Source organism: Panthera tigris, chromosome B4, assembly GCF_018350195.1.
Source record: "Panthera tigris isolate Pti1 chromosome B4, P.tigris_Pti1_mat1.1, whole genome shotgun sequence".
NCBI lineage: Eukaryota > Metazoa > Chordata > Mammalia > Carnivora > Felidae > Panthera > Panthera tigris.
The window spans coordinates 16,889,095-16,916,432 of record NC_056666.1 but is presented as its reverse complement, the minus strand read 5'-3'; the positions used below and the strand labels follow the sequence as shown (position 1 = coordinate 16,916,432).

At 40.1% G+C, this 27,338-nt stretch overlaps 1 protein-coding gene across 4 annotated transcripts in view; it reads right to left on the bottom strand.

The window, feature by feature from the left end:
* The window catches only part of CACNB2 (calcium voltage-gated channel auxiliary subunit beta 2), a 382,396-nt gene that overhangs the window by 159,419 nt on the left and 195,639 nt on the right, over positions 1 to 27,338 (bottom strand). Inside the window, exon 1 of one of the 4 annotated variants that reach the window (XM_015537186.2) lies at positions 3,504 to 3,559. The exons of the other annotated variants lie outside the window; for them this stretch is intronic. Within the exon in view, the coding sequence (XP_015392672.1) occupies positions 3,504 to 3,536 (33 nt within the window). The 5' untranslated portion in view covers positions 3,537 to 3,559. Of the gene's footprint in view, positions 1 to 3,503; positions 3,560 to 27,338 lie in introns of those variants that run through there. 4 annotated transcript variants of the gene reach the window in all.

The following is a 27,338-nucleotide window of genomic DNA, read 5'->3' as shown; positions in this document are numbered from 1 at the left end:
ATTCTTGTCTCCTCTAGCCATCTAGTCCGTTTAGGAATGCCTTATAGACCAGCCCTGCTAAATGGCAGCGAACACATGATCCACCCGGAGAGGCTGCTAGTATGTGGATTCTGTTTCAGGAGGGTCTGAAGAGGGGCCTGAGATTCTGACATTCTGAACAGGCTCCGAGGTGGTCCATGGAGCACCCTTTGGATCGAAAGAAGTCCAGCAGAAGCTACCACAGGATTATTTACATTGAATTACAAATTCTTAGCAGACACTCTTCCACTGCCACACTGCAGGTGCATAATAGCCACACGTGGCTAGTGGCTACCATATTGGATGGCACAGATACGGCGTATTTCAATCATCAGAGAAAGTTCTAAAGAACAGTACCGGCTGGCTAGAGCATGCCAAAAGCAGGATAGATACTTCTAAGAATGGGGAGGGGGTGGCCCATTTCTCGGTGAGTTCGCTTATTAATTTCTAAACGGAAAAGACACATACCTTCTCCCTTCTTATGACTTCCGCTACTTGTGCCACACCCTTAACAAGACACAACAAGGAAACACCTTTTAAAGTTCGGTCCTCTCAACTGTAGCACGTTTTTATGTGTTTCTTATTGACACATGTTTCTTATTAAAAATAAGACCACATTAGGGCACATGGGAGGCTCAATTGGTTAAGCATCCAACTCTTGATTTCATCTCAGGTCAGGATCTCACAGTTCATGAGATTGAGTCCTTGCATCAGGCTCTGTGCTGACAGTGAGGAGCCTGCTTGGGACTCTCCCTCTCCCTCTCCCTCTCCCTCTCTCTCTGCCCCTCCCTCCTGTGCTCATGTGATCTCCTTCTCTCCCACAAAATAAATAAACTTAAGAAAAACAAAACTAAGACCACATCAATGATGACTGTTACATTCCCACAAAAATTAAAATTTGGATATGATGCATTAGAAATATCAAATTTGGACGAGTATTACCTATGCTATATTTGAAAGGACATTTCAAATATTCAATAAAGCAACAAAACTACAAAAAACATTAGTGATACAAATGGAATATTTGACTCACAGGGAGAAAAACAGAAAAAGGACTTTAGAGCTAAATGACATGGAAAGTAATTTATTTTTTTAAGTGCACGTAACTGTTCTTTATGACATCCGTAAAATGAACCAGTCCTGGCACGTTATAAAACCTAGACGAGCCACCAAAGTCATTTTTTACACAGTGATGCAGACGTCTTCTTACAAAACAAACACAAATCTAAGTATTCAATTCATGTTTCAATCTGGTTTTCAGATTTTTAAAAGCCATTTTAATACCTAAACACAAGAAAGTTTCCAAATTTGGTCTCAATAACCAAAATTGCCTAAGTTAATAAATTTACAGTGATTTTACATTGATAGCTCACTTCAAATCCTTTTAGCTCCTATTGTCACCTACAGGCAGCACTTTAAAAAAAATTATATATATATATATATAGTGACTCATGCTGTAACTGTTTAACATGATTGCATACTTTAAATATTTTTCTTCATTATAGAACATATGGTTCCTTAAAATTATGCAAAAATGATAGAAATTATTCATGAAAAAACCAGCTTCTGTGCATAACCATATCCAACAGGTGTGTATTTTAAACACATGAGGGCTAATTAATGAATGTTTGTATTCCTAAAATACTCATTAGGGTGAATTCTAAGGAATATATTTTCTGTATTCATTTATACTCTTTATTAAAAAAGTAACAAAAACCTGGAACTCATTTTCAGCAATACTTTCTTAAAATGTTAACTTCATTCCTCCAAAGATTTCTTGTCTGTGACAGCTTAGGCTTGAGCACAACTCTCAAAGAGTTTGAAAATCCTGCACGAACCGCATGCAGTGTAGACAGTAACAAGGGAGAGTAGGGTTTAAACACTGGACACATTTCTGTTTAGTAGGAGTTTAAAGTGTCTTATTCTGAAAATTTATAATTTTGCAACCACTTTAAATTCTTATGAACATCTGAATAGAGCCATGTCCTACTCTTTAAAAAAGTTTTTGCTCATCTTGACAGTCACCTGAGAGCAAAGATCAAGAGACAAAAGAAGGTCTTGGGGTGCCTGGGTGGCTCAGTCAGTTGAGTGTCCAACTCTTGGTTTTGGCTCAGGTCATGATTCCATGAATTCCAAATTCATCAGGTGAATTTATGGGATCGAGCCCCGTGGAGTGTCAGGTTCCATGCTGAGTGTGGAACTTGCTTGAGATTCTCCCCCACCCCCACCACTCTGCTCCTCTCCCCTATCCGTGCTCTCTCAAAAAATAAAATAAAATAAAATAAAATAAATAAAATAAAATAAAATAAAATAAAATAAAATAAAATAAAAGGTGTTACAAAACAATGACCATATTAGAGAAGACCATTTTGAAATTCATAACAAAACCTTTAGCTCTCATTTTGGAATTGTATCTATCATTGTGATCTTATGCCAATGGCTGAAATAAAGAACTCAAATTAAATAGACAACTGTGTGATTTCAACTTGCTATGTTTAAAGTAGAAATCTCAGTTGCTTTTTGGGAAATTTCTTTCCTTCTGGCTACATAACAAGAAGTGAAATCATCTCATCCTATGATTCCTACACACACCTAAAAAGGGAATTTGGTTTTGAGTGGAATATGACCAGAAAACTGAAATCCACTATTTAATACAGGTTTATTTCTTATTAGTTAAACTGTGGTATTATTTACTGAGAATAGATCTTTCTAAAGTCAGATCAAATTATCACCTCAATTCATCAGGCTATTAAGGAATCAGAATGTATTAAGGAATCGAACAATACAGTACTTCAAAGAAACATATGGTTTAAAATGCCTTTTGACACTTTCAAAGTTATATGTCTGTAACTCTTGAAATATAAAAAACATTAGCTGTTCATTTTGCATAATGTACAGATTCATGTGATTTTTTTACATATTTTATGGATTGAGAACAATGTGATACTCTATATATATACTCTTAGTTTTAAATATTTTTTAATATACAAGGAATGCGTTTAATGTTTAAGGAAAGACTGAGATTTTCCTAACGGTTTACTATTTACAAATAAAGGATCTGAAGAGATTTTGTGACATAAAACTTTTCAATTCAATTACTTTCAATTATATTTAACAGATGATTTCACTGGTAAATTAAAAATATTTTTGTTAAGGAATCTTAATTGCCTATCATTACACTTACAAGGACTTTTTAAAACACCTTTTCAATAGACATCATAAGATACTGATAACCATTTCAAATCCAAGTTCAAGTACAAAAATCATCTCAGCTATAGCAAATAATACAAAACATGTTTGATTTCAAACTTTGTTCTGCAGTATTTCAACATTTGGGCTCGTCCTTTAGACACGAGCGATTTGTTTTCCATTTCTGTTAGTGATGCCAGGCGCTTGAGAGGCAAGTTTAAAATCAAACTCTGAAAATGGTTTAAAAAGCTGATTAAAAATGCCACACGTCAATGACATTAGAAGGAGTTTCTTACCACTTCCGAATGCTCACTGCCATCATCGCACATACTGCTTCTATACCTCGAACTAGATTCTCAGCATAGCCAGCAAGAGGTCCTTTTACAGGAAGCTGAAGTGCATTATCACAGTGATACTGTTTCCACAGCTGGAAGATAGTGCTATTAGTTTCCCACGCTTGGCAATGCTCTTAAAATAGGCTCTCAGGCACCGAAAGACAAAAAATGACTATTTGCAAGCACTTCAGGAAATGATGGTCTGGCAAACTGAGTGAAAATTCCACACCCAAACAAAACCAGTTTTTGATGTAAATAGGTTCATTGATTACTAAAAGCAAACAGACCCAAGAAAAGGATGCTATTAAACACTGTGAGTAGTAAATTACTAGACTAGGAGAGGAAGGAAAATGAGGAACTCATGGGCTCATACCTCGCCTTCAGAGCACACACAAACATTCACTTCTCTGGTAAGGGACCCACCCTGTCACATGACCTCCACCTAGACACCTAGTTTTCAATGGAGGGGCTAGCAAACATCATAGGAACCCAAGCCGACAGGGAATAAACATACTACTCAGGATTAATGTCCATTTATGTAAATAAGTAGAAAGAATTTTCCAGCAATTTAAAGGGAATGTGAGTGTTAGTTTGCATAAAATTAAGGCGTAGTAATTTACTGGATTTTGAATCACCCGGAAGTCGAATTAGCTAACCTATTCTGACATTGTCATTTCAACAAGATACCGGCACACATTTCTTTCTGTGCCTCTTTCGTTAACTTTCAGGTGGTGTATAAAAGAATGTCACACTGTTCTGTCTCAACGTTATGATCCAAAGAAAATATTTCAACAAAACGCTTCAATTTTCCCACAGCCTTTTACAAAATGATAACAAAAATCTTGCCAAACATCCTTGTAATACAAGGACGGGATCTCCGCCAAGGAAGCTGTGATGTTTTAATTAGAAATAATTTTAATCAAATACTGGACAAGCTTAATTGGTTGTCCAGATCAAAATGCAGTACAGTAATGTAGGAAAAGCTCCACCTTGAGTGGCATTTGGGAAAAAAAAAACACAAAGGCAAACCATGAATCCAGCTCACCTCGCACTTGTAGATAATTGGTCATCAGAGAGTTTGTTACATGAAGGAAGATTGAGAATTATAAGGATGCCTTGAAGACTTGGTCCTCTCAGATTCTGATGAGAATCTCAAGGCCAGAGAGGTTAAATAACTTACCCGAAGCCAATCAGCTAGATTGCCTGCTGGGAACAAACTAACCCCCAGATAATGTCCTTAGCTAAACTCTAGGACGGGACACACAATACAGTGGATAGCAAAGGCACAGAGAAACAAGAGTGGGCTGAACTCCGGAAACAGTCTTAACTATCAACTCAATCAGTAATTAACCTTGAGATCCAGGGCCAGTCACTAACTCCTCTGCATACGCGCTTTTCATCCTTAAACCAAGTCGACTGGATTAGATGAATTTCAACCTCTCCTCTACCTCCAACTTCCCGACACTGTGCGTATGAATAAGACAGCACTTGCCTAAAGCACTACCATAAAATGCACACACACACACACACACACAGAATTTGTACAGACTCCTGATTTTGTGAGAATTCTTTAATCTCCTGTCAGTGTTGAACCCTATTATACACACTAAGAAGAAAGAAGGCTAAAGAATAATGAAGAAAGAAATACTGCATGGGAAATGGGGCTTTGATACAAAGAGGGAAATCAGAAAAGAAGAAGGAGATAGAAAGCAAGGAGAGCAAATTAGGTAGCAACACCTGGGAGAAAGCCACAGGTCCTGGATACCAGTATGAGAACAGGCAGGGGAAGAAAGAAGTGGTTGAAGATGTTGAAAAAAAAGAGAAAGGTAGACAGATCAAAAGATTGAACTGCATTGAAGGCCACATTCTTTTAAAAGGCATTCACAAAAATACTGCCATATTAACATTTTTATAGTAGCGTGTGACATAGAATGTACTTCCTGTAAATTACTTATTTGTTCTTAAACCAAACCAATTTGATTGGTATTACTATCCTTACTATTTTACAAAAAAACAAATTGATATTCAGAGATTTTAGGTGGCAAGGATGTGAAGTCAGACCCTCTAGCTCAAATGCTTGCTTTTCTCAAATATATCATGTTGCCTGTCTAGTCCTACCATCAAAAACATTTAAACACTGAAAGGATGCTATTAAACACTATATGATTAGTAAATTACTGGACCAGGAGAGGAAGGAAAATGAGGAACTCATAGGCTCACACCTCACCTTCAGAGCACACACAATCATTAAAAGTGTAAGGCAGAAAAATTGTCAGTAAATAACTAGCAAGACTATAACTAGTAACTAGCAAGAGTTCAAGCCCCACATCAGGCTCTGTGCTGACAGCTAGGAGCCTGGATCCTGCTTCAGATTCTGTGTCTCCCTCTCTCTCTGCCTCTCCCCTGCTCACACTCTACCTCTCTCTCTCTCTTTATCTCTCTCTCTCTCTCAAAAAATAAATAACCATTAAAAAAATTTTTTAAGAAGAGTAGATTTTAAAATTTCTCATTACAAGAAAAAAACTGTAACCATGTGTGGTGACTGATGTTAACTAGAGTTATTGTGATCATTTTGTAATCTATACTGATAATTAAGTTGTACACCTGATACTAATATAATATGTTGATTTAAAAAATTTTTTTAATGTTTATTTATTTTTGAGAGAGAGAGAGAGAGACAGAATAAATGGGAGAGGGGAAGAGAGAGAGCAAGACACAGAATCTGAAGCAGGCCTCGGGCTCCAGCTGTCAGCACGGAGTCTGACACAAGGCTTGAACCCACGAACCATGAGATCACGACCTGAGCCGAAGTCACGCCCTTAACAGACCGAGCGGCCCAGGTGCCCTGGTTATACGTTAATTATATCTCAATTTTTTTAAACAAGAAATTTAAATCAATTCACCTGAGACTACTTTTGTGTTAAACTTCTCAAATGACTACAATACTCATATAATCTCTTAGTAAAAAACAAAACAAGGAGGAAATAGTAATCACACAATGTAGAAAAATAAGTAGATAAAACTGGTAAAATTTCTATGAATTTTACAAGTCTGTACTACTACTAACAAAACATTTGGAAGAAAAGGTCTTTAGGTAAACATCTCTCTCTCTTTTTTTAATTAGGTAAACATTTCTTAAGGAGTTATAACTAAAACAAAAATATCCACAGTGCTAATTTGAGAACCACCTTTTTGAAATATAAATTAAGCTGAAAATGTTTTCTAAAAAGCATGTTTAAGAAGTCCTTAAAAGGCAAAAAGATGGTGGGCCACCTGAGTGGCACAGTCGGTTAACCATCTGACTCTTGATTTCGGCTCAGGTCATGATCCCATGGTTTGTGAGTTCGGGCCCCACATGGGGCTCCGTGCTGACAGTGCAGAGCCTGCTTGGGATTCTCTGCCTCTCTCTCTCTCTCTTTCTCTCAAAAATAAACATTAAAACAAGGTAACAAAAAAAAAAGATGGCTAGAAAGAACAGGATACCTGGATGTGTACAGAAACAACATGCAAATGAGGCTTAAAGCAATAGGTGAACCGCCAAGAGATACACTGATGATTAGCTGCCAAACACACGGACGATGGGTAAATGTGTAGTTGTAATAGTACAGAAGTTAGAAGCACAGTTACAAATTTCACCTTGAGCAGGATAACAGTGGTCTGGCAGCCCTGGAGAAACACATAACAGATGCACTTTTCTGCCCGGATTGTTGCTTCTAAGATCTATCTAAGGATGGCTATGTAAAGGTGATGGCTGAATCCAGGGAGGAGATGAGAACTTGCAGAGCAGGGTTCTCACAGTACATAAAAATCATAGAAAGTTTCAGAAAAAAACCCCAGGGAACACTCAAACTTACCAGATGCTGGGGTGTGTGTGTGTGGGGGGGGGGACAAAGTCAGCCAAGAATGAGATGCTGAGCTCAGAGAGGGAGGCAAGAAAACACAGGATGTGTGAGAGAGGGAGGAAAAATGAGTTGAAAAAAGGTCGGAAGGCATTAGGACCATGGACAGTTCTTGGCTTTGATGATGAGGAAGGCATTCATGATGCCTTCTACCTATAGTTAGAAAATTCCCCGGGTTTGCAGCAGAGAATGGTAAAGAGGCCACGAACATGAAATCGGACAACTTTGCTCTGCGACCTGTCAGCTGTGTATTCCGCAGGTCCCTAAGCAGGCACTGAGTAGTTTCTGGGGGGCAAGCTCCAGAGTCTACTTTCTGGAGTCTTGCTTTCTCACCACAATAACTTAGTTCCATATCAAAGCTGTCACTTAAAGTTCTGCACCTCAGTGTCCTTATCTGTAGAATGGAAACACCATCCTATTTTCCATGACTGCCATGAGGGATAAATGAGTAATTACAAGCACACAGCAAATCTTAGTTTAAAAAACCAAATACTCTGAGCCTCAGTTCCCTTCTCTGCACAATACAGAAAAAAAAAAAATACCACCTATTTCTGAGGTTGTTTGAATAACTGATATCAAAGAAATCACGGGACCATGCCATGCTTCTGCACTGTTGTGTGATCCCCAGTATAAGACCATGGTCCTGTATTTATGGCTTATGTTGAATGCAGAACAATCTGCAGTCTGCACTGGAGACTCAAATTTACAACCCAGGAGTCTTCAGTATTCACCACAGTAGAAAGCATAAAAGTCAACCTTAACATGAGAACGATTCAAAGAATAATATTTCAAATTCAAGGGCTGTGGCCAATAAACACGCCAGTTTAAGAAGAACATCACTTGTTGGGATGCTGGGTGGCTCAGTCGGTTGAGCATCCGACTCTTGGTTTCGACTCACGGTTTTGCGGGATCAAGCCTCGCACAGAGCTCTGTGCTGAGAGGGTGGAGCCTGCTTGGGATTCTCTCTCTCTTTCTCTCTCTCTGCCCCTTTCCCGCTCACGCAGTCTCTGTCTTGCTCAAAAATAAATAAATAAACTTAAAAAAAAAAAACATCACTTGTAAATTATAAGCATCATTTGACACCACATCTACTTTTGTTGGTGGCAAGAAAGGCATCTCAGAGGGCACTGGCAATTTTGGTTTCAGATTGTGCCTGCAAAATAGCTCCCTAAATAATGTGGAAGTGGAAAAAAAATAAATGGCAGCCAGTGGTTCAGTGGTTATTAAGACCCCAAAAATGTCCCTTTTCAGTTGTGACCAGTTTTTCCGTCCTATTAAGGCGTAAACTAAAGCTGACATAGTATCTCCTGCTGAAGCTTCCAGAATCGCGAGTAAGAACATACAACTTTTCACAGACATATTCAGCTGTTGGCAATTTCCCTCAGCCCCCCTTTGGCCCCTAGCTTGATTATCTCCTAGTTGACTAACTGCATAAGCGTGGGTGGGGGATTCCAAAGCAAATGCCATATAGATATGAAGATACACTAACTGCAAAATGCTCAAATGGGCACCTCTTCTTTTTAAGTTTATGTATTTATTTTGAGAGAGAGAGAGAGAGAAAGAGAGAGAGAGAGAGAGACAGAGAGAGAGAGAGAGAGAATGCAGGTGGGGGAAGGGCAGAGAGAGAGGGAGAGAGAATCTCAAGCTGTCAGCACAGAACCTGATGTGTGGCTTGATCTCATATACCATGAGATCATGACCTGAGCCCCAATCAAGAGTCACTTAACCAAATGAGCCACCCAGATGCCCCCGATGGGTGCCTCTTAACACTCAGGTTTACGATTTCACCTCATTTCAAGAAGGCACGTCTGTTGCCTCCAATACACCTACTAAATGTAAATTTACTAAATGTAAAATGTATTGCTCAGGGGAAAAGAGCCCCTTACAGCACTCTAGTGCCATGTATCTGAGAACAACAACAAAATGATTTCGATTTAAATGTTTTGGCCCAGGACGCCGTGTAAACAGACACAAGGAATCTATAAATAACTATGTTATTTTCAGGCACTCATTTTATTCTATTTGCTTTTTAAAAACAATTCACCAACCTGACTTCCTTCCACTGCTTTTTATTTTCTACCCAGCTTTCTCCATCATAATCAAGTGACTTAACTATACAAAGTATGTGTTCTGAATTAAATAAAAGTCGATACACCAAAGTTACAGTCGTCCTTTATAGGAAATCTAGGTGTCACTACAGTCACCAAGTAGTTTCATATACGGAGAGAGAGCAAGCTCGGGGTATTTGTCTCATTAACTGCTGTATTCCGAGGTCCTAGACCAGCGCAGAGCATCTATGGTAGTTGCTCTGTACACACTTTTTAACTGAATGGATGAGCATGTTTCCCCGTTTCCATGCTTTCCCATTCATCCATCCGTTCGTTCCTTAATTATTTGTCATGCACTGCTATGATCATCTGCTAGATATCAAGGCTGCCAGCACAGACAAGGCAAACATGGCTTCTGCACTCAGCAGAGCTTGTAGCCTAGACCAGGTGTTCTAAAAAGGTGTTCCAGAAATTTGTTGCAGCATTTTTGGTTGTCTCAATAATTGAGGGACATTATAGGCTGTTTGTGGGCAGTGGCCAGGGGTATAAATGTCCTGCATTGTGCACAACAGTCTCAGGTCATAATAAAATGGGTGTGCACCCCTCATGCCCTCTGTCCTGCTGGAACTTATGCAGGTGAAAAAGCTGTTGATGAAATGATCCAAATCCAGAACCCAACTCTATTCTGCATATAAGCACAAAGCATTTTTGGTTAGTTATCAAATATACTGAATTTTCTACAAATGAACGTCCTGGGTCAATCAGTGGAAGGTTGTACTTTCTTTGGGACTTTACCAAGAATTGTTGAGTATTGTCTCCAAGAGCCACCCCCCAGTGTGACATAACACCGTTAACCTTCGTTCACAGCTGCCCCAGCCACGGCACCCACAGACAGGGGCAGACATGTGACGACTTTGTCACATCTTGCAGTGTGGTCGTATCTGTACGATCACAAACTGAAACACGCATGACTTAAGGGTAAATCAATTACTGGGGCACCTGGGTGGTTCAGTTGGTTAAGTGTCTCACTCCAGCCCAGGTCACGATCTCACCATTCCCAAGTTCGAGATCCGTGTTGGGCTCTGTGCTGACAGCTCAGAGCCTGGAACCTGTTTCAGATTCTGTGTGTGTCTCTCTCTCTCTCTCTCTCTCTCTCTCCCTGCCCCTCCCCCACTTGCATTCTCTATCCCTCAAAAATAAATAAGCACTTAAAAAAATTAAAGAAGAAATCAGTACTTACTGGAGTTTTATACATTTCGTGATAGTTGTTCACATTAACTGTGATTTTCATTTCAAGATCATAAAGGGGGCATGAGGAAGCATTTGTAAAAGAAACTGAGTCTGCGAGAGGTGTGAACCTTAAGGAAGCCACATAATTGCATTTGTATGAAGGAAACGGACTCGGTTCCGTGACAGGGACACATAGGAGAAACCGCTTTGTGGAGGGAAGTCAGTGAAAACCTTTCTGAAGAATCGTGGCTTCACTGAAAGCTTACGAACAAGAAGAAGGGACAGAAAGAATGCTCCAAGAAAAACAACAGCAACCACGAAGGCCGTGAGGCTGGAACTTGGCTTGTTGGAGACGTTGGAAAAAAACCCAAAAACTCAATGATGATGAACTACAGCAAGTCAAAGGGACATGATGCTGCCGGTGACGGGCGTCTCGGCGGTGCCTGAAATGAGCGGGATACGACACGGGTGCTAGACTGGCCGGTTACGTGGATGAATCAGGCATCAGTGTGCAGAAGAACAGCTGGGTAGAGGTCTGGGCCACGGTGGCACCGATGGGGTTCTGGGAGCTCCGGCCCCAAAACTGAAAGATATGTTAGAAGCACCAGAGACCTGCTCGGGCTGCAGAGATCCCGTCTCCTGGGATCTGGTGGGGGCGCTACAGCCCAGGTGCAGCAGAAACATCCCTGTGAAATCCTTCCAGAGAGATGCTGTTGTTGTTTGCTTGTTGTTCATATTTTACCTGTGCGTTAGTTCCTTCAGACGCTGCACAGGGAGCCTAACCAGCTGGACTCCTACCAGACACTTCTTTGATTATAAGTGCAGCTCTCAGCTCTACCAAAAACTCTGCTGTGGCATAAAAAGAAAAAAAGTAACGGCTACATTTATTTGAGAGTTATGATCATTTGCGTCAAAATCAATACCAAATGGTTAGTTATATATGGAAACCCAGTTTTTAAAAACTTCTCTCTTTTTTAAATGTTTTTACTTTTATTTTTGAGAGAGTGCAAGCAGGGGAGGGGGAGAGAGAGACAGAGAGAGAGACAGAAGAGAGAGGGACGGACAGAGGATCTGAAGTGGGCTCTGTTGGAGCCAGATGTGGGGCTCAAACTCATGAACTGTGAGATCATGACCTGGGCCAAAGTCAGACGCTCGACCGACTGAGCCACCCAGGTGCCCACATTTTTCTTTTTTTTTTTTTTAATATGATTATTCTAACTAGGTTCACACCTAGAAAGGAACAGCTATAGGTAAGATTTACAAAAGATAGGCTCTTTATCCAGAATCCAAAATTCTAGAAAAGTCAAACAACAAGAAGTGTGAGAGGTATTAATTATGTTAGGCACCCTGAAACACTGTAATAGCCTCACTTCGGAAGTGACTCCTGAAGAAAGAAACCACACGTGGTTCCAATAGATGTCTTATATTTTAATTCTCTGAATGCTGCCAATCCCTGCATAGACTATGTAGGCAACGAACCTATTTTCAGAGGCAGAGAAGCTGCCTCTCGCTGTTTGCTCTACCTTTCTTCTCCTACGTACCCCCATTCCCCTGCTATTAGGCCTCTGGTCCCACTGCGTCTTGAGACACAATTTGCAAAACGAACACTACACGGAAACAAATCAACACAGTTAACAAATCAACACAGTTAACTCTGGCTTTCTTTTAAGCCTTTATCCTCTGGCCTCGGATACACCAGTCACAAGTGACCCCTGTTACCTCATTCAGCCCCCACTTCGGGCCCCACTCCTTGGCACTGGCTGCCATTTTTCTCTCCCCAGGACTCTCCTGGCAGCCTCTGGGCCTTTTCAAAGGCAGAGCAGTTGCAGAGGGGTAGAAAATATGGAGGGTGCACTGAGGATTGGGACCAGGCACTATGAGAAGCTCTCAAGGGACTGTATGTACACCAAGGAGATTGTTCCCAAGACTGTTGGAATCTCCAGGCAAGCAGAGTAAGGGCTCAAGTCAGGGGGAAAACGACAGGTCAGTCCTTGACAAATGTTTGTCAAATGATTAATCCCTTATTACCATACTTTACTAGTTTCAAGATGTACATATTTTTGGTATTGGGTCCTTGAGGTCGATAGGGCTTATATCATTATTATTCAGTTGTAAAAATAAGGAAACGGACTCTCAGAGACACTTGGTGGTGTGCCCAATGTCACTCATACAATTAAAACCCATACCAGCTTTTTTAAAGAAAAATCAATTCTATTTTAAATAATTTTAAAAAATTAAGATTATTTAACTTTGAGAGAGAGAGAGAGAGTGTGTGTGAGCAGGGGAGGGGCAGAGAAAGGGAGGGAGAGGGAGACACCGAATCTGAAGCAGGCTCCAGGCTCCAAGCTGTCAGCAAGGAGCCCGACAAGCGGCTTGACCCAGGAACTGTGAGATCAAGACCTGAGCTGAAGTCGGACGCTTAACTGACTGAGCCAATCAGGCCCCCCTTCATCAATTCTATTTTAATACTAACCAAGAACTCATTGAGCTATCAGCCACTTGCTGGTATTGATAAATATCAAGGGTTTTCAAAATGTTAACCAGAATACTCAGAGTTTGATGTCTAGAAAGACTTATTTGTGCTAGAAATAAAACTCTGTCATACTATTTCATTCTAATGCCTTTGGCCAAACACATAGATAAGGGCCGTTGTCAGAGTTAGCAGACTAAACAGATATTTTAGGATAGATATGATTAATACAAAGCCCTCAACTGCCAGAGAGCAGCATAAGGATATTTTTTTTAAGAAAAATTAAGCTGGAAATCTAAGCTCAGACTCTCAAACCAGAGGCCAATGAATGAGAAACGTCAAAAAGTTCTTAATCCCTGGGGCACTACATTCTCTGCTTTTCCCTTCTATTAGTTTCAGATGTCTTTGCAGGTCATTTTACTTTGGTGCGTACCTTACACTAAATCAACCCAGATCAGCCCAGGGTGAAGAAAAGAAATGCTTACACACTTAGTTTATACCATAAAATTCTTGAGCTAACAACAGCTGAGAAGAGTCATATCCTTCACAAAGATTTTTCCAAGGACGTAAAAATACAGATTTCATATAGAATCATACATTTTTAAATTCTAATTTGAAAGCTTCAGATTAACTAGAATTAAAATTAAAAAAAAATTGTTTATGTTTATTTTTGAAGGATGAGAGAGATAGAGCACAGCAGGGGAAGGGCAGAGAGAGAGAGAGAGAGAGGGAGACACGGAATCTGAAGCAGGCTCCAGGCTCTGTGCCGACAGCTCAGACGCGGGGCTCCCCTAACCCACAGACTATGAGATTATGACCTGAGCTGAAGTCAGACGCGTAACTGACTGAGACACCCAGGCACCCCTAGAATTAAAATTTAAGCTGTATTATTGTTTAGGAACCATATTCCCCTTAAAAAAATTATAAGAAGCTTTTTATCTTTCATTTTTCTTGTACGGAACAGATCACATTTACCTGCTACTGAATAAAACACTTCATGAAGAAGAAAAATGACCTTCTTAAAATATTACTATAATTTATAATTTTACTCAAGATGATGCATGTTTGACAGTGAAAATATGTCCCCATATACCATTCATAGATTTTATGGATTCAAAATTATATATTCATTCATTTTCTCAGAAGATGAGAAAATCCAATATCCTAATAATTTCAAATTCTGCTAAATACTATACCTAAAACATTCTCCCTTAAAAACCACTATGAAATGGGGCACCTGGGTGGCTCCGTCGGTTAAGCGTCTGACTTTGGCTCAGGTCATGATCTCATGGCTTGCGAGTTTGAGCCCCGCATCGGGCTCTGTGCTGACAGCTCAGAGCCTGGAGTCTGCTTCAGATTCTGTGTCTCCCTCTCTCTCCATGCCCCTCCCCTGCTCATGCTCTCTGTCCTTCAAAATAAATCAACATTAAAAAAAAAAAAAAACATGCAATGCTATGAAGAAATGGTTCCTTTCAGTACTACTTAAAACACAGTTCTGCAACGAAAACCATGTAGCCTCTTGTCCTTCATATAACAATGAAGTATATATTATTGGAAAAGCACAAGTCTCATTAAGAGAAGCTCTTCCAAAGCAACAAACAGACAGTAAAACAAAGTGTCTACAAGTTCTCATAAATGGAACTCCTGGAATGCTTTTAACCCATGTACTTGCTTATCACCCTACTATTCTGGCTACTCTTCTCCCTCATCATTTATCAATCGTACTGTTCTCTACTTCAGTACACATGCATGATAACGTTAGTCACTGACCAAATTCCATAACCTAAGAGCATTCATACAGTGGTGACATGTGCTATCTTCAGAGCCCCGTGCGATAAAGCAGTTATGTTCTCTGGTGGTGTAAGAATTACCAACACCAGACGCCATGTTTTTCCCTGCTTCGCAGAGGAGCCCGGTAATGAGGCGTGCTATGTAAAAGTCATCTCAATTCATGCAATCTGAAAGAAAACACGAATACCAAATAAGGAGACGTTATCCTTTCTGAGGGTAAGAATGTAGTATAAGGAGACTGACTTGGGCTAAAATGCACTTTTAGGCAGCATATGCGTTTGGTGAATAAGGCCAATGTAGCTCGTTCAGCTCAGGCATTGCCGTGAACGCACAGAAAAACACAGACCTGTAGAAATATCATCTGTCAAGAGCTCTGCAAGCTAGTCAAATGTCCTTATTAGGAAAAACTGAACTGGCCTTCAGAAAGCACCAAGAGGATACAGGATTTGAAATTCTGCATGTCTATATTTGTATTTTAAGTGTCACAATTACTTTTCCTAGGTTTGCACAAACTGTCAGCATTCTGACTTACTGAATTGAGGAACTAATCAGGAAAATGCTCTGAATAGACTCTACAACTTTGAAAGAAATGCAAGCAAGGAATTCTTAAATGATGTTAAAAAGTTTCCTAATTCCGTAATTAAGAACTTGATTTAATTCATTGTGTTGGCCTATTATTTTGTTTCCTTTGTTCCGAATTAAGGGCAGAGAGGAAATGATGCAGATATACTGGGTTGGAAATGATTTCTCTCAGCTGGCACAAACCAGCTGGTTTCTCATGGGAAAATGAAAAAGGTAGGAAACGGGGAACATTGGAATAGCCCGTGTTCCCAACAAGATTTTGAAAGACACTGCGTTTTCCGTGTAGCAAGTGTCTCCAGGTTCATCATTTCACCCAGTTGAAAAACAGGGGTAGAAGGATTTAAGAGGCACTGATCACCAGGGGTGCCTGGGTGGCTCAGTGGGTTAAACATCTGACTCTTGATCTCTGCTCAGGTCATGATCTCACTGTCCGTGCGTTCAAGCCTGGCATCAGGTTCCTCACCGGCAGTGCGGGGCCTGCTTGGGATTCTCTCCTTCTCTCTGCTCCTCTCCCCTCTCTCTCTTAAAATAAATAAATAAACTTAAAAAAAAAAAAAGAGGCAACAAGCACCAGAATCAGAGAAAGATCTCTTAGCCCCCCATTCCCTAACGGGGCTTCTTCCCTGTTCTACGTAACTTATTTTATCCCAGGATGGTCTTGCAATCTTCAATCCACCAGGGTGATGGGATATAGAATGTACTGGGTCCAAAGCCTAAAAGTGCAAAACAAACATATCACAACAAAACAAAACAACACCCCCCAAAGTAAACACACTACCACCAACAACAAAACCTTAGTGCAATCTGGTTATAAATGTGGATTCCAGCAAGGAAAAAAACTGTTTTAAAATGGTATCGACGAAAAAAATAAATAAATTTTAAAAAGAAAAGAAAAGAAGAAAAATGGGATAAACATAGTCTTTACGAAAATATCTTTACTTGGCTTTTACATACATTCCCTGGGGGAATGAGTCTGCTCTTGTTTTTTTGAAAAGGAGCTGGGACATAAAGATAAGGAAAAAACAGCTCATTTCTTATTTCTAATGGACCATCCTGGGAGATTAAAAAAAAAACAACAACAAAACAAAACATCAAAAAAAAAAAAAACCATTTGAATGAAAGTGGTCCATTTAGAGAGGGTTAAAGTGATTTTTTTTGCCCCCAAAGTTTATTTATTTATTTATTTTGGGGGAGAGACAGAGAGATAGCCTGAGTGGGGAAGGGACAGAGAGAGAGGAAGAGAGAATCCCAAGTAGGCTTCCTACTGTCAGCACAGAGTCAGATGCAGGGCTCAAACTCATGAACCGTGAGGTCATGATCTGAGCTGAAACCAAGAGTCGGATGCTTAACCGACTGAGCCGCCCAGGCGCCCCCAGGGGGTTAAAAGGATGTTTAAAGCACGAGTTAATTTTGAGACCATGGGGGCAGCCGGCCTGTTGGGTGATTTTCATGAACTCTACGAGAGGACCATGCAGCTGGTCTGCAGAAGGTCTAGGGTGTCTGGCTGACTCCTGGCGGGATTAGGTGGGTGGTTTCTCCTGCTTCTGTCACTGGCGCCCGGGGGCTCCCTAGACGTGAGACATCCCTGGCTGTGCTCAGATTCTTCCTCACTAGAGAAAATCCTGTGTCTACTGCACAGGGTTGCTGTGAGAATTAAATAAGATAATACATACGAGGCATTTGGCCTCATTCAACATACAGGCTTACTATAAAGATCTGTTTTTTTTTAATTGCGTTTCAAAACTCGTGGTAAAACAGACACAACAAAAAAGTTACCATCTCAGCGATTCTGAAGTGCGCAGTTCAGTGGCATTAAGTAGGTTCACACTGTTGTGCCCCCACCACCATTAATCCATCTCTAGAACTTCCATCATCCCAGACTGAAACCCTGTTCCCATTAGACACACCTCCCCATTTCCTTCCCCTGCCCCCCGCCCCCCGCCAGCTCCTGCAACCACCGTTCTCCCTTCTGTCTCTATGAGTTGGTCTGTTCCAAGTATCTCATCTAAATGGAACATCCAGCATTTGCCATCTTGTGGCCGCCTCGTTTCACTTAGCACAATGCCTTCACTTTTCCTGGCATTAAATCAGTCCCAGAGGAGGCAGGCATTCTCACTCAGCTCTAGAAATTACACAAATACATACTTTCTCAGCCCAAAAGCAGATACCGCATCAGCAACGGGGGCCCTTTATTATCCACACAAACTGTCTTTTATTAGCTGGAGTAGTTTTATTAATCTGGAGCTCAGGAACAACTGTTCTTTTGGGCTCTCTTGAAACAAATAACTTTCAATGTCTCCACCAACTAGATGTTCCAGCTACAACATCATGTCTCTCAACGGTGAGACAGAAGCAGTCAAGTGACATTCTCATGGGGTCCCTGAGTCCCACAGCAACTTCTACAACAGTCTTTGAATTCCTACCACTCATAGGAAACACAAAAGAGAAGACAGGTTGGAGGTCTCTTTAAAATATAAACCTTTTGGGGGCACCTGGGTGGCTCAGATGATTAAGTGTCTGACTTCGACTCAGGTCATGATCTCACAGTTCGAGAGTTCAAGCCCCACATCAGGCTCGCTGCTGTCAGTGCAAAGATCCTCTGTCTTCCTCTCCCCTCGTGTGTACATTCTTTCTCTCTCAAAAATAAACATTAAGAAATACATACATAGGGGCGCCTGGGTGGCTCAGTTGGTTAAGCGTCTGACATCAGCCCCGATCATGATCTGACAGTTTGTGAGTCTGGGCCCCACGTCGGGCTCTGTGCTTATAGTTCAGAGCCTGGAGTCTGCTTCAGATTCTGTGTCTCCCTCTCTGTCTCTGCCCCTTCTCTGCTCATGCTCTGTCTCTCTCTCTCTCTCTCTCTCAAAAATAAAAACATTAAACATTTATTTTTTATTTAAAAATTTTGTTTTTTTAACGTTTATTTATTTTCGAGACAGAGAGAGACAGAGCGTGAACAGGGGAGGGGCAGAGAGAGAGGGAGACACAGAATCTGAAACAGGCTCCAGGCTCTGAGCTGTCAGCATAGAGCCTGACGCGGGGCTCGAACTCACAGACCGTGAGATCATGACCTGAGCCAAAGTCAGACGCTTAACCGGCTGAGCCACCCAGGCGCCCCTAAACATTTTTTTAAAAAATACATATAATAACTTTGAAAAATATTTTGTTTTGTTTTTGTTGTTTAAAATTTATTTTTGAGAGAGAGAGAGGGAGGGAGAGGGCATGAGCGTGTAAACTGGAGGGGAGAGGCAGACAGCAAGAATCCCAAGCAGGTTCCACACTATCAGTGCAGGGCCGAACATGGGGGCTGATCCCATGAACAATGAGATCATGACCTGAGCCAAAATTAAGAGTCTGACACTTAAGTGACTGAGCCACCCAGGTGTCCCAATATAAACTTTTTTGAAAAATATTTTTTGGGGGAGAGTGCAAGCAGGGGAGGGGCAGAAAGAAAAAGACACAGAATCTGAAGCAGGCTCCAGGTTCCAAGCTGACAGCATATAGCCCGACGTGGAGCTCGAACTCACGAACTGTGAGATCGTGTTATGACCTGAGCCGAAGAGGGACACTCAACCGACTGAGCCACCCAGGCGCCCTTCCCCCTCCCCACCCCCAATATAGACTTCTATTAAGCCCCATAACGAACTTGGATCTCCACAGAGAAAAACATGTTAACTCAATCATATTAAAGAGACTGTTCACAAACCTATTCTTTAACCGCTGTTGAACTGAATTCCACAACTTCTGCACTTGCAACCAATCTTTAACCCTGAGAATTCTCTCAATATTTATTGTCTATAATAGAGACATTTGTGGTTCTTGATGTCACTGTATTTGCACAGATGCATACCTATTTTTTTTATCTTGTTAACATTATCTGAATAAATGGTAACACTGTCAACCATAGAGATCTCACTTAATTTCACCTGGGTAGTACTCAACACATATCACGTGGAGGCGATTAATATTTTTGGCAATATCGTGAAGTTACTTCCCTTTCATATTGTTATATCCGAGTGCATGCACAGAGTTTTGTGTTTAAAAAAAAAACACCCAAACATCACATTAGCATTAACTATTCACAGTCTACCTTGAAAACCCACTGTAAAAGCCATGGAAGCAGAGCTGGGAATGATTCACAAAACCCGCTGATGTGGCACTTAGCCTTGAAATATTTCCAAGCCTGTGTTTTTATTGAACATTAAACCTTATTAAACCAAGTCATGAAAATGGTCATAAACCTGGACCCAGCAGGGGGGAATCTCAGGCTCTTCAGGTTTCACGATGCAGAAATACCTGTGCTGATGCCAAGACAAGAGAGGTCCAAAAGAAAAGAAGGAAAGAAAAATGGAAAGGAAAAAAAAAAAAGAAAAAATTGGGGAAAAATAATGTGAGGTTAGATGACTTGATTTTATACGTATTAGTATTGAAGGTACGTTCTTCAAGCAATCATCAGGGCTTCAAAGGAAAGACAAAACTAGAAATAGCTATTCTGAGATGCTGAGATTCTGAGAAGTATTTTGTATCACCCCCAAGGGCCTTTACAACCTCCCATATGGAGGAATCCAGAGATAAGAATTACTACTTTCATTTTAGGTGATTAAACAAACCTAGACATGTTAATTGACTTGCTTCCAAATGAAGACGCAAGAATTCGAACCAAGAAAAAAATCTCGTTCTTCCCCTTTCCGTGCAGTGGGCTCTGTCCATTTTATCATGTTCTAAATCCTATCATGTTCTCAAATCAAGGCCATTTTCTGTCCTCCATGAGTAAGTAAGAAGATGAGGAGGCCCAGGGTGGTACAAAACAGACTTTGTCAAGAGGGCACCTGTAGCACAGGGTGTGGAACCTTCGGGACTGTGGCAGATCTATTTTATGTGTTGGTAACACAGTTAAGGATCTTATGTATGATCTCAAGGGTCAGATTTTTCTTTTCTGATGCCTGAAATGCCACTAACCCAAATAATTGGTTCTACACTCGGACGAAGGTTTAAAGACAAGTACCGTTTGTAAGCTTAACAAACAACATTACATTCAAGTCAAAATGACCGCAGGTCTCTTACCAAGAAAGAGTACAGAAAGTTCCAGTTCTCCAACCCTAGGGGAAGAGTTGGGGAGACAGCCCCCCTCCCACCGGTATGACCACTTAAGGGGGAGCCCCACAGGAAGCTATTAGGGTGTAAGAGCCCTTTCTGAGTTCTAACAGCCCTGAATCAACAACCTGATGACCTACCGGCTCACGCTGCCCTCGACGGTGCAAACTCTATGAACCTAAAGACAAGACAGAACACACGTCTCATGTGAACTACAGCTTGAGCCAAATGTGGTCTTTTTCTTATTTGTGGACAGTCATTAGTTCTCTGCAAAAAGTAAGTGAGATATCTAAACAAAGTCAAAGTTTTTTGTTTGGCTTTCCAAAATCAAGGCTTAAGTTTTGTGACCAGTTTAGTGTCGATTTTAATGCCACTACGTCACACGAGCTACCCTTGAGTGACATAAACGGGGTGCCGCGATATAAATGTGAAGGTCAATTTTAATTTTTAATTTTTACGTAATCTGTACACCCAACGTGGGGCTCGAATTCACAACCCCAAGATTAGGAGTCACAAACTCTACTGACTGAGCCAGCCAGGCACCCTGGAAGATCAGTTTTTAGGAAAGGAAGTATTTCAATGGCAGGGACTAGACGGGGAAAAAAACTAATAGTTCAGTCTGTAATTCTGTTAATATCTAACAAATAAAAGTGACATTAGCCTCTAAACCCAGGAAACCTAATAAAATACGTACACAGAAGTCCAAAGAATATACAAATACTTTATTTAACATTCACCTTTGCTAGTAGTCTACTAAATAGAAATGAAAGCGTTGCTGTGTCATTTTTTTTTTTACATTTTATTTCTTTTTTACGCTTATTTATGTATTTACAGAGAGACTGAGAGAGTATGAGCGGGGAGGGGGCAGAGAGAGAGGGAGAAGAGAGAATCCCAAGCAGGCTCTGCACCATCAGCACAGAGCCTGACGCAGGGCTCGGACTCATGAAACCACGAGCTCATGACCGGAGCTAAGATCTAGAGTCAGACGCAACTGAGCCACCCAGGCACCCCTAATTTTTTTTTTATATTTTAAAGTAACTAGACATTAACATTAACATGGGGTGTATCGTTATAAAATTAGTATATTATCAATATTATGTTGGCACTGGCAACTGGTGCAACAATTTTGAAAAGAGATATGGAAAGCAGAGCCAAAGACATAAAAACACTCAACTCCACTCACTGTGCAAATAGCTCCCCATCTGAGACTTTACCTCAAGGAAGTGATTTAGTAGAGCCAAAAACCATATGCTCAAAATTGCTATTACAGATTTCCTTACCTATAAAAACAAGATTGTAAAATCAACGAAAATGCCAACAATAAATGACCATTTTATTTCGACACACCACGGTAAGTTTGCACAATGCTATACTGTGCCATGATTTAAAAGTGATCTCAAAACACAGCCGAGGGAAAAAGGCAGCACCTAGGAATAGTCTGTATACTATAGTTACAACCATAAAAATATGTAAGCTTATAAAAAGGACTGGGACGTAATTTGCCAGAACGAACATATCTGGCCCAAAGAGATGCAACTGTAGTGTTCCTACACACACGTTTCCTGTGATATTTCTTATATTTTTAATATCAATCACTTCTAATGAATTAGTGGGATGTGTAAGGCTCTCTTTCAAGCTTTTTTTCAATTTTAACAGTAGAGATAATTTGGCAACTCTCTGTCAGGATGGTGCAAAATTAGCTTTTCTATGAACTCGCTGTTTTATGGGGCGAGGTGAGATCACACGTTCTGACATCTCCGGGTCCTAAAGCCAGCATCCCTGCGGTCATCCTTCAAAGCATCCTCATGTACGTATACTAGCCACCAGGACTTTGTAACATTTTGTTTCCACTGAAATACAGGTTATACCTGAAAAACGATGCAGGAACCTATAACCTTAGATCATTATTTGTTTTGTAATATATGGGAATTGAAGGACAGCAGATATGGCACCCCAAAATATGCCACTTTGCAATAATGATTATTTTGAAGTCACTTAAGAGACAGCTGGTATAAGAAGAACACTCTGACCCTCCTTTGCCTCCCAGAAAGCAGGAAATAAATCTCTCATGGGACGATACCCTCGGTGTATCAGTACACCAGAGACAGCGATCAAGGCCAAGTAGGTTGTATAAACAAAGCTTGTCACCTCTTCCCTAATCTGCCCCTAGCCCAAATCTCTCTGGGTCATCATTTTTTCACGAATTCATTGTTTCTTGGTCTAAAAGGCATAAAAGTTTTCAGCTTTGTCACTTCTTTGAGTCTCATATTTTTATGGGCTCTCATATGTATGAAATTAAATTTGCTTTTCTCCTGTTCATCTGTCTTATTTCGATGTGATTGTTACACCAGCCAAAGAACCTAGAAGGGAAAAAGGGAAATGTTTTCCTCCCCTACAGTTTGGGTGCCCAATGTGGGGTTCTCTCCTGGCTGACCGCCTGTTTGTTCCAGCGCTACGGCCGCTGCAAGATCCTGGGACCCCTGGCAAGAGCCAGCAGAAGGTAAGGATGCCTAACCCATCGGTCTCCTGGATCGCTGCCTGCAGGATCTGTTGAGATCAATAGCAGTGAGAGTCTCTCTTTTTCTAAATTTAGATTAGCAGCAGAAAATGAAAGGTTTCTAATCCCCTGTGATAATGAAGGTCTTTGCTTTCTTAGGCTAACTCTGAGAGTGAACTTTCTAGGTCTTGTAAGGGCTGCACCTTTTGTACTCTTTTGGGACACCTGTCGTACCCATGGTTAAGCCATTAAAAAGCTTATCGGTTTGAGTTGCTATTGAGATTACAAGATCCTACCGATCAATGGCCACATGAAGGATATGTGAATTGGAAAAAAGTCTATATTTGGGGAAAAGTTTTTAGAGAGTTCTCATCCTAAACAACTGTCTTATGGTATTACCTAGATTATTTCTAAATAAAACAGAATAATGAAACATTAATTACTGAACCTAAGTTTTACCTAATTTCGGCTTCTTATTATAGAAGAACTAAAGATATTTGGGTCTGTTAGTAAACATGTCTCGTACCACATTAGAAAATTAAACTATTAGGAAGCCTATGTTTCTAAGAATTATAGAATGTATTCATACATTTGCCAATCTAAAGAATGCTGGTACAACATATAGCTCACAATTGCTTACTTCTTAGTTTTTACTAGAAATTACGGTTTCTCAGAGTTAAGAATGAATTGTAATTAGAAAGTGTAATTAAACTAGTAGAAATAATAAAGGAAACACATCTGTATGCAAGAAAAGTGAGATAGGTTTCGGGGCAAGAAAAAGCATCAGGGATGGAGATGCATTTTTGTTAGGAGAAAAGATAATAATTTTGTACTAAAATACAACTGGTTATTTCAGAATAAGAAAAAGGGAAACCAGGACAAACTGAATGGAAATAGGAAGTTGGGAAGAGAGACCGAAAAAAAGAGAGAGGGAATTTTTTCTTGTGTAACCAAGTTGGCTAAAGTTGAGTCACTAACATAAAGGTTTTAAAAATAAGCTTTAATAGTGTGCTTACATAAAACTAAATCTTAATTTTCTTTCATCTGCAAGAGAGATAAAGTTTTGTTCAACTATTGGTCTGCTCCTGATAATAAGAGATTTGCAAAAATTTTTATTTACCTTTTAAGTAATCTTCCTAGAAAGCAAAGATTTTGTGTCTTACCAAAATAATTTCCTGATCTCCATTTTGTTTTAATCAAAGGATTACTTAGGAAAACTGAATCTTCTCAATATTAAATGAGCTAAGTTTTGCTCACAACTTTGTAACCTTCTATACTTGTTTTTATAATCTTTTATTGTCACTTTGGTTAAATAGCTAATTAAGTCTTAAATTTCATAATGATCACAATCCTATTTAGTCAAGTCCCCAAATCCTTTTAATATTAAAAAAAAAATTTAATGCTTATTATTTTTGAGAGAAAGAGAGAGGGTGAGAGAGAGAGAGAGCATGAGTGGGGAAAGGGCAGGAAAAGGGGGACAGAGGATCTAAAGTGGGCTCCAGACTGACAGCATAGAACCCAATGCAGGGCTCGAACTCAAAAACTATGAGATCATGACCTAAGCTGACGTCAGACACTCAACCAACTAAGCCACCCAGGTGCACCCCCCAAAACCTTTCAGTATTTTTGAACAAGCTTCCCCAAATCAAATTCTGAATGAAGTCTTTTTGACTTCAGACTAAGTTTGGGATTTTCTAGAGGGTCCCTAGAATATCTCAAAAGATTTATTTCATCACCCCTTATAAAAAGAGAGATGTTATACTAATTAGGCTTATTTGATACGTTAAATCATCAAATAAGAGGTGATGGGAAGCACTCTCAAATAAAAAGTGATGCTGGGGTGCCAGGGTGGCTCAGTCAAAAGTCCAACTCTTGATATCGGCTCAGGTCATGATCTCGCAGTTCATGAGATTGAGCCCTGCATCAGCTCTAGGCTGACAGCATGGAGCCTGCCTGGGATTCTCTCTCTCCCTCTCTCTCTGCCTCTCCCCTGCTTTCATGTGTGCTCTCTCTCTCTCTCTCTCTCTGTCTGTCTCAAAATAAATAAACGTTAAAAACAAGGGGGCACTTGGGTAGCTCAGGTCATGATCTCACGGTTCGGGAGTTCGAGCACCACATCAGGCTCCGTGCTGACAGCTCGGAGCCTGGAGCCTGCTTCGGATTCTGTGTCTCCATCTCTCTCTGCCCCTTCCCGACTTGTGCTCATCTCTCTGTCTCTCTCAAAAATAAATAAACATTGAAAAAAGTTAAAAAAATAAGAAGTGATGCTAAACTTCCTTTACAATATATATATATGGAAATTATTAATGTAAGTGTTCCAGAAATTATATGAAATTCCTAAAACTCTGATGTGTCCTGGTACAATGCCATGAGTCACAATTCTAGTTATTATTTTAAAATGCATATTACAGAAACAACCAAATTCCCTTGTCAACTGCATTATAATGAATTCTCATCAGATCTTTAACCATGGCCATTTTTAACTCTTTTGTCATTTACAGAAGCTATTGCTTTACTCTGATGCTTTTGCAAATATGTTTTATCTTCAGAGACTTTCACGGACCGGACTCTGACCAGTACTCTAGAATACAGCTTTCTATTAACTTTAAGATCATATCACTGACCTGGGTAAAAATTTCCAGAACTAATGGAAAAACTGGATTCAAGCAGAACAAGAATTAATTACATGGGGCTGAAAAAACCAATGAGGATGATTACAATTTTCATGACTTTTTGTTTAAAATACTGCTGGTTTTCTAATGTTTTATTTCTCCAGATTTAAGGAAAACCTTTTCTTTCTACCCCCTCCTTCATCTTCCTATGACCTACAGCAATTTTAAAGTGTTCCCATGAACAAAGAGAAGACAATTACTGTTTGTACCCACCTGATCTCCCCAGAATTTGAAAACTCTTAGTGATTATTCTTATTTTTGTGGCAATATAGTTATTTGCATAAGTTTAATAAGAATCTTTTCTCCTTGTAAGAGGACACGATTGGAATATTACCAAGGCCTTGACTAGAATGACATATTTTAAAACAACGTGCGTAAAATCAAATATGACCAGACGGCTTTAAGAAACTAAAAGCTATTGACTGAATGCAGCCAATCATGGCTGTTGGAAAAAGAGCTTAGTACCTTGCTTACAGGTTCCAGACAGCCTTACCAAGTGAATTAGGAAGGCCACTTTCTGGCAGGCTCAGGAACCTGTGGATATTTGGGGAACCTCAAGAAGGGAGGAATTAACCCAAATGTATAGGTCTTACAGGCAAAGTTAGATGGCAGACTTGATGGTAAGTCCTTGGTTTGGGTTCCTAGCCTCAAGAGGTCTTTTAAGAGTTCAATCTAAAATTCCTTGCAAAAAGTTTCAGCAAAGCAAACTTTGAAAAGTCTGTACGGTCAATTGCTATTTTTACAGCACTTATACAAATAACCAAGCCAAGTTTAATGGGACTAGACTTATTTTGCAAACAAATTAGTCTTACTTTGATTGTTCTGAGAGAAATAGGGTAACTATACAGAGAAAAAATTTGTGTCAATGGAAAACTGTAATAAACCCTTCTGGGTATCAGATTCCAGTCCCGTTACTTGTTTCTGAGGTTATGTTTTCTACCTGTAAACTAACCAGATCCTGAATTCTTCTAGTTTTCTCCACTGTCTGGCTATAACGTTCCAAAATAACCTATTTCCAATTTTCCAAAATGTCCAATTTTCTCCCACACTTCTGACTTGGAATCATTGTTCTTTTTCCAAAGCCATGCAAACTATAACTGGACAACTTGATGTAAACTTCAGAGACATCACCACAACAGCTCATGTCCGGAAAATCTTCATGCCTGCTGTTGTGGCCACTCAGGAAGATGACCAGAGACACTCAAACTGCAAACCAGGAAATCTGTCAGATTGCTACTCCCTGTCCTTATTCTATCTGAAAATGCTTTGAGTCCAATCTAGGAATCTTGACCAATGACCCACAGAACTCTGACTGGGTTTATAATTAGCTCTAATCATTAACCCTTCATTTTATTTTGTTTCCATAGAAATGCCTCTTACTGAAGACTCAACTGTGAAACCATCAACAAAATGAAACACAACCTACTGAACAGAGAGATAGTGGCAAATGATATATCTGAGAAGGGGTTCATAACCAAAATATTTTTAAAAAACCATATAGTTCACCACCAAA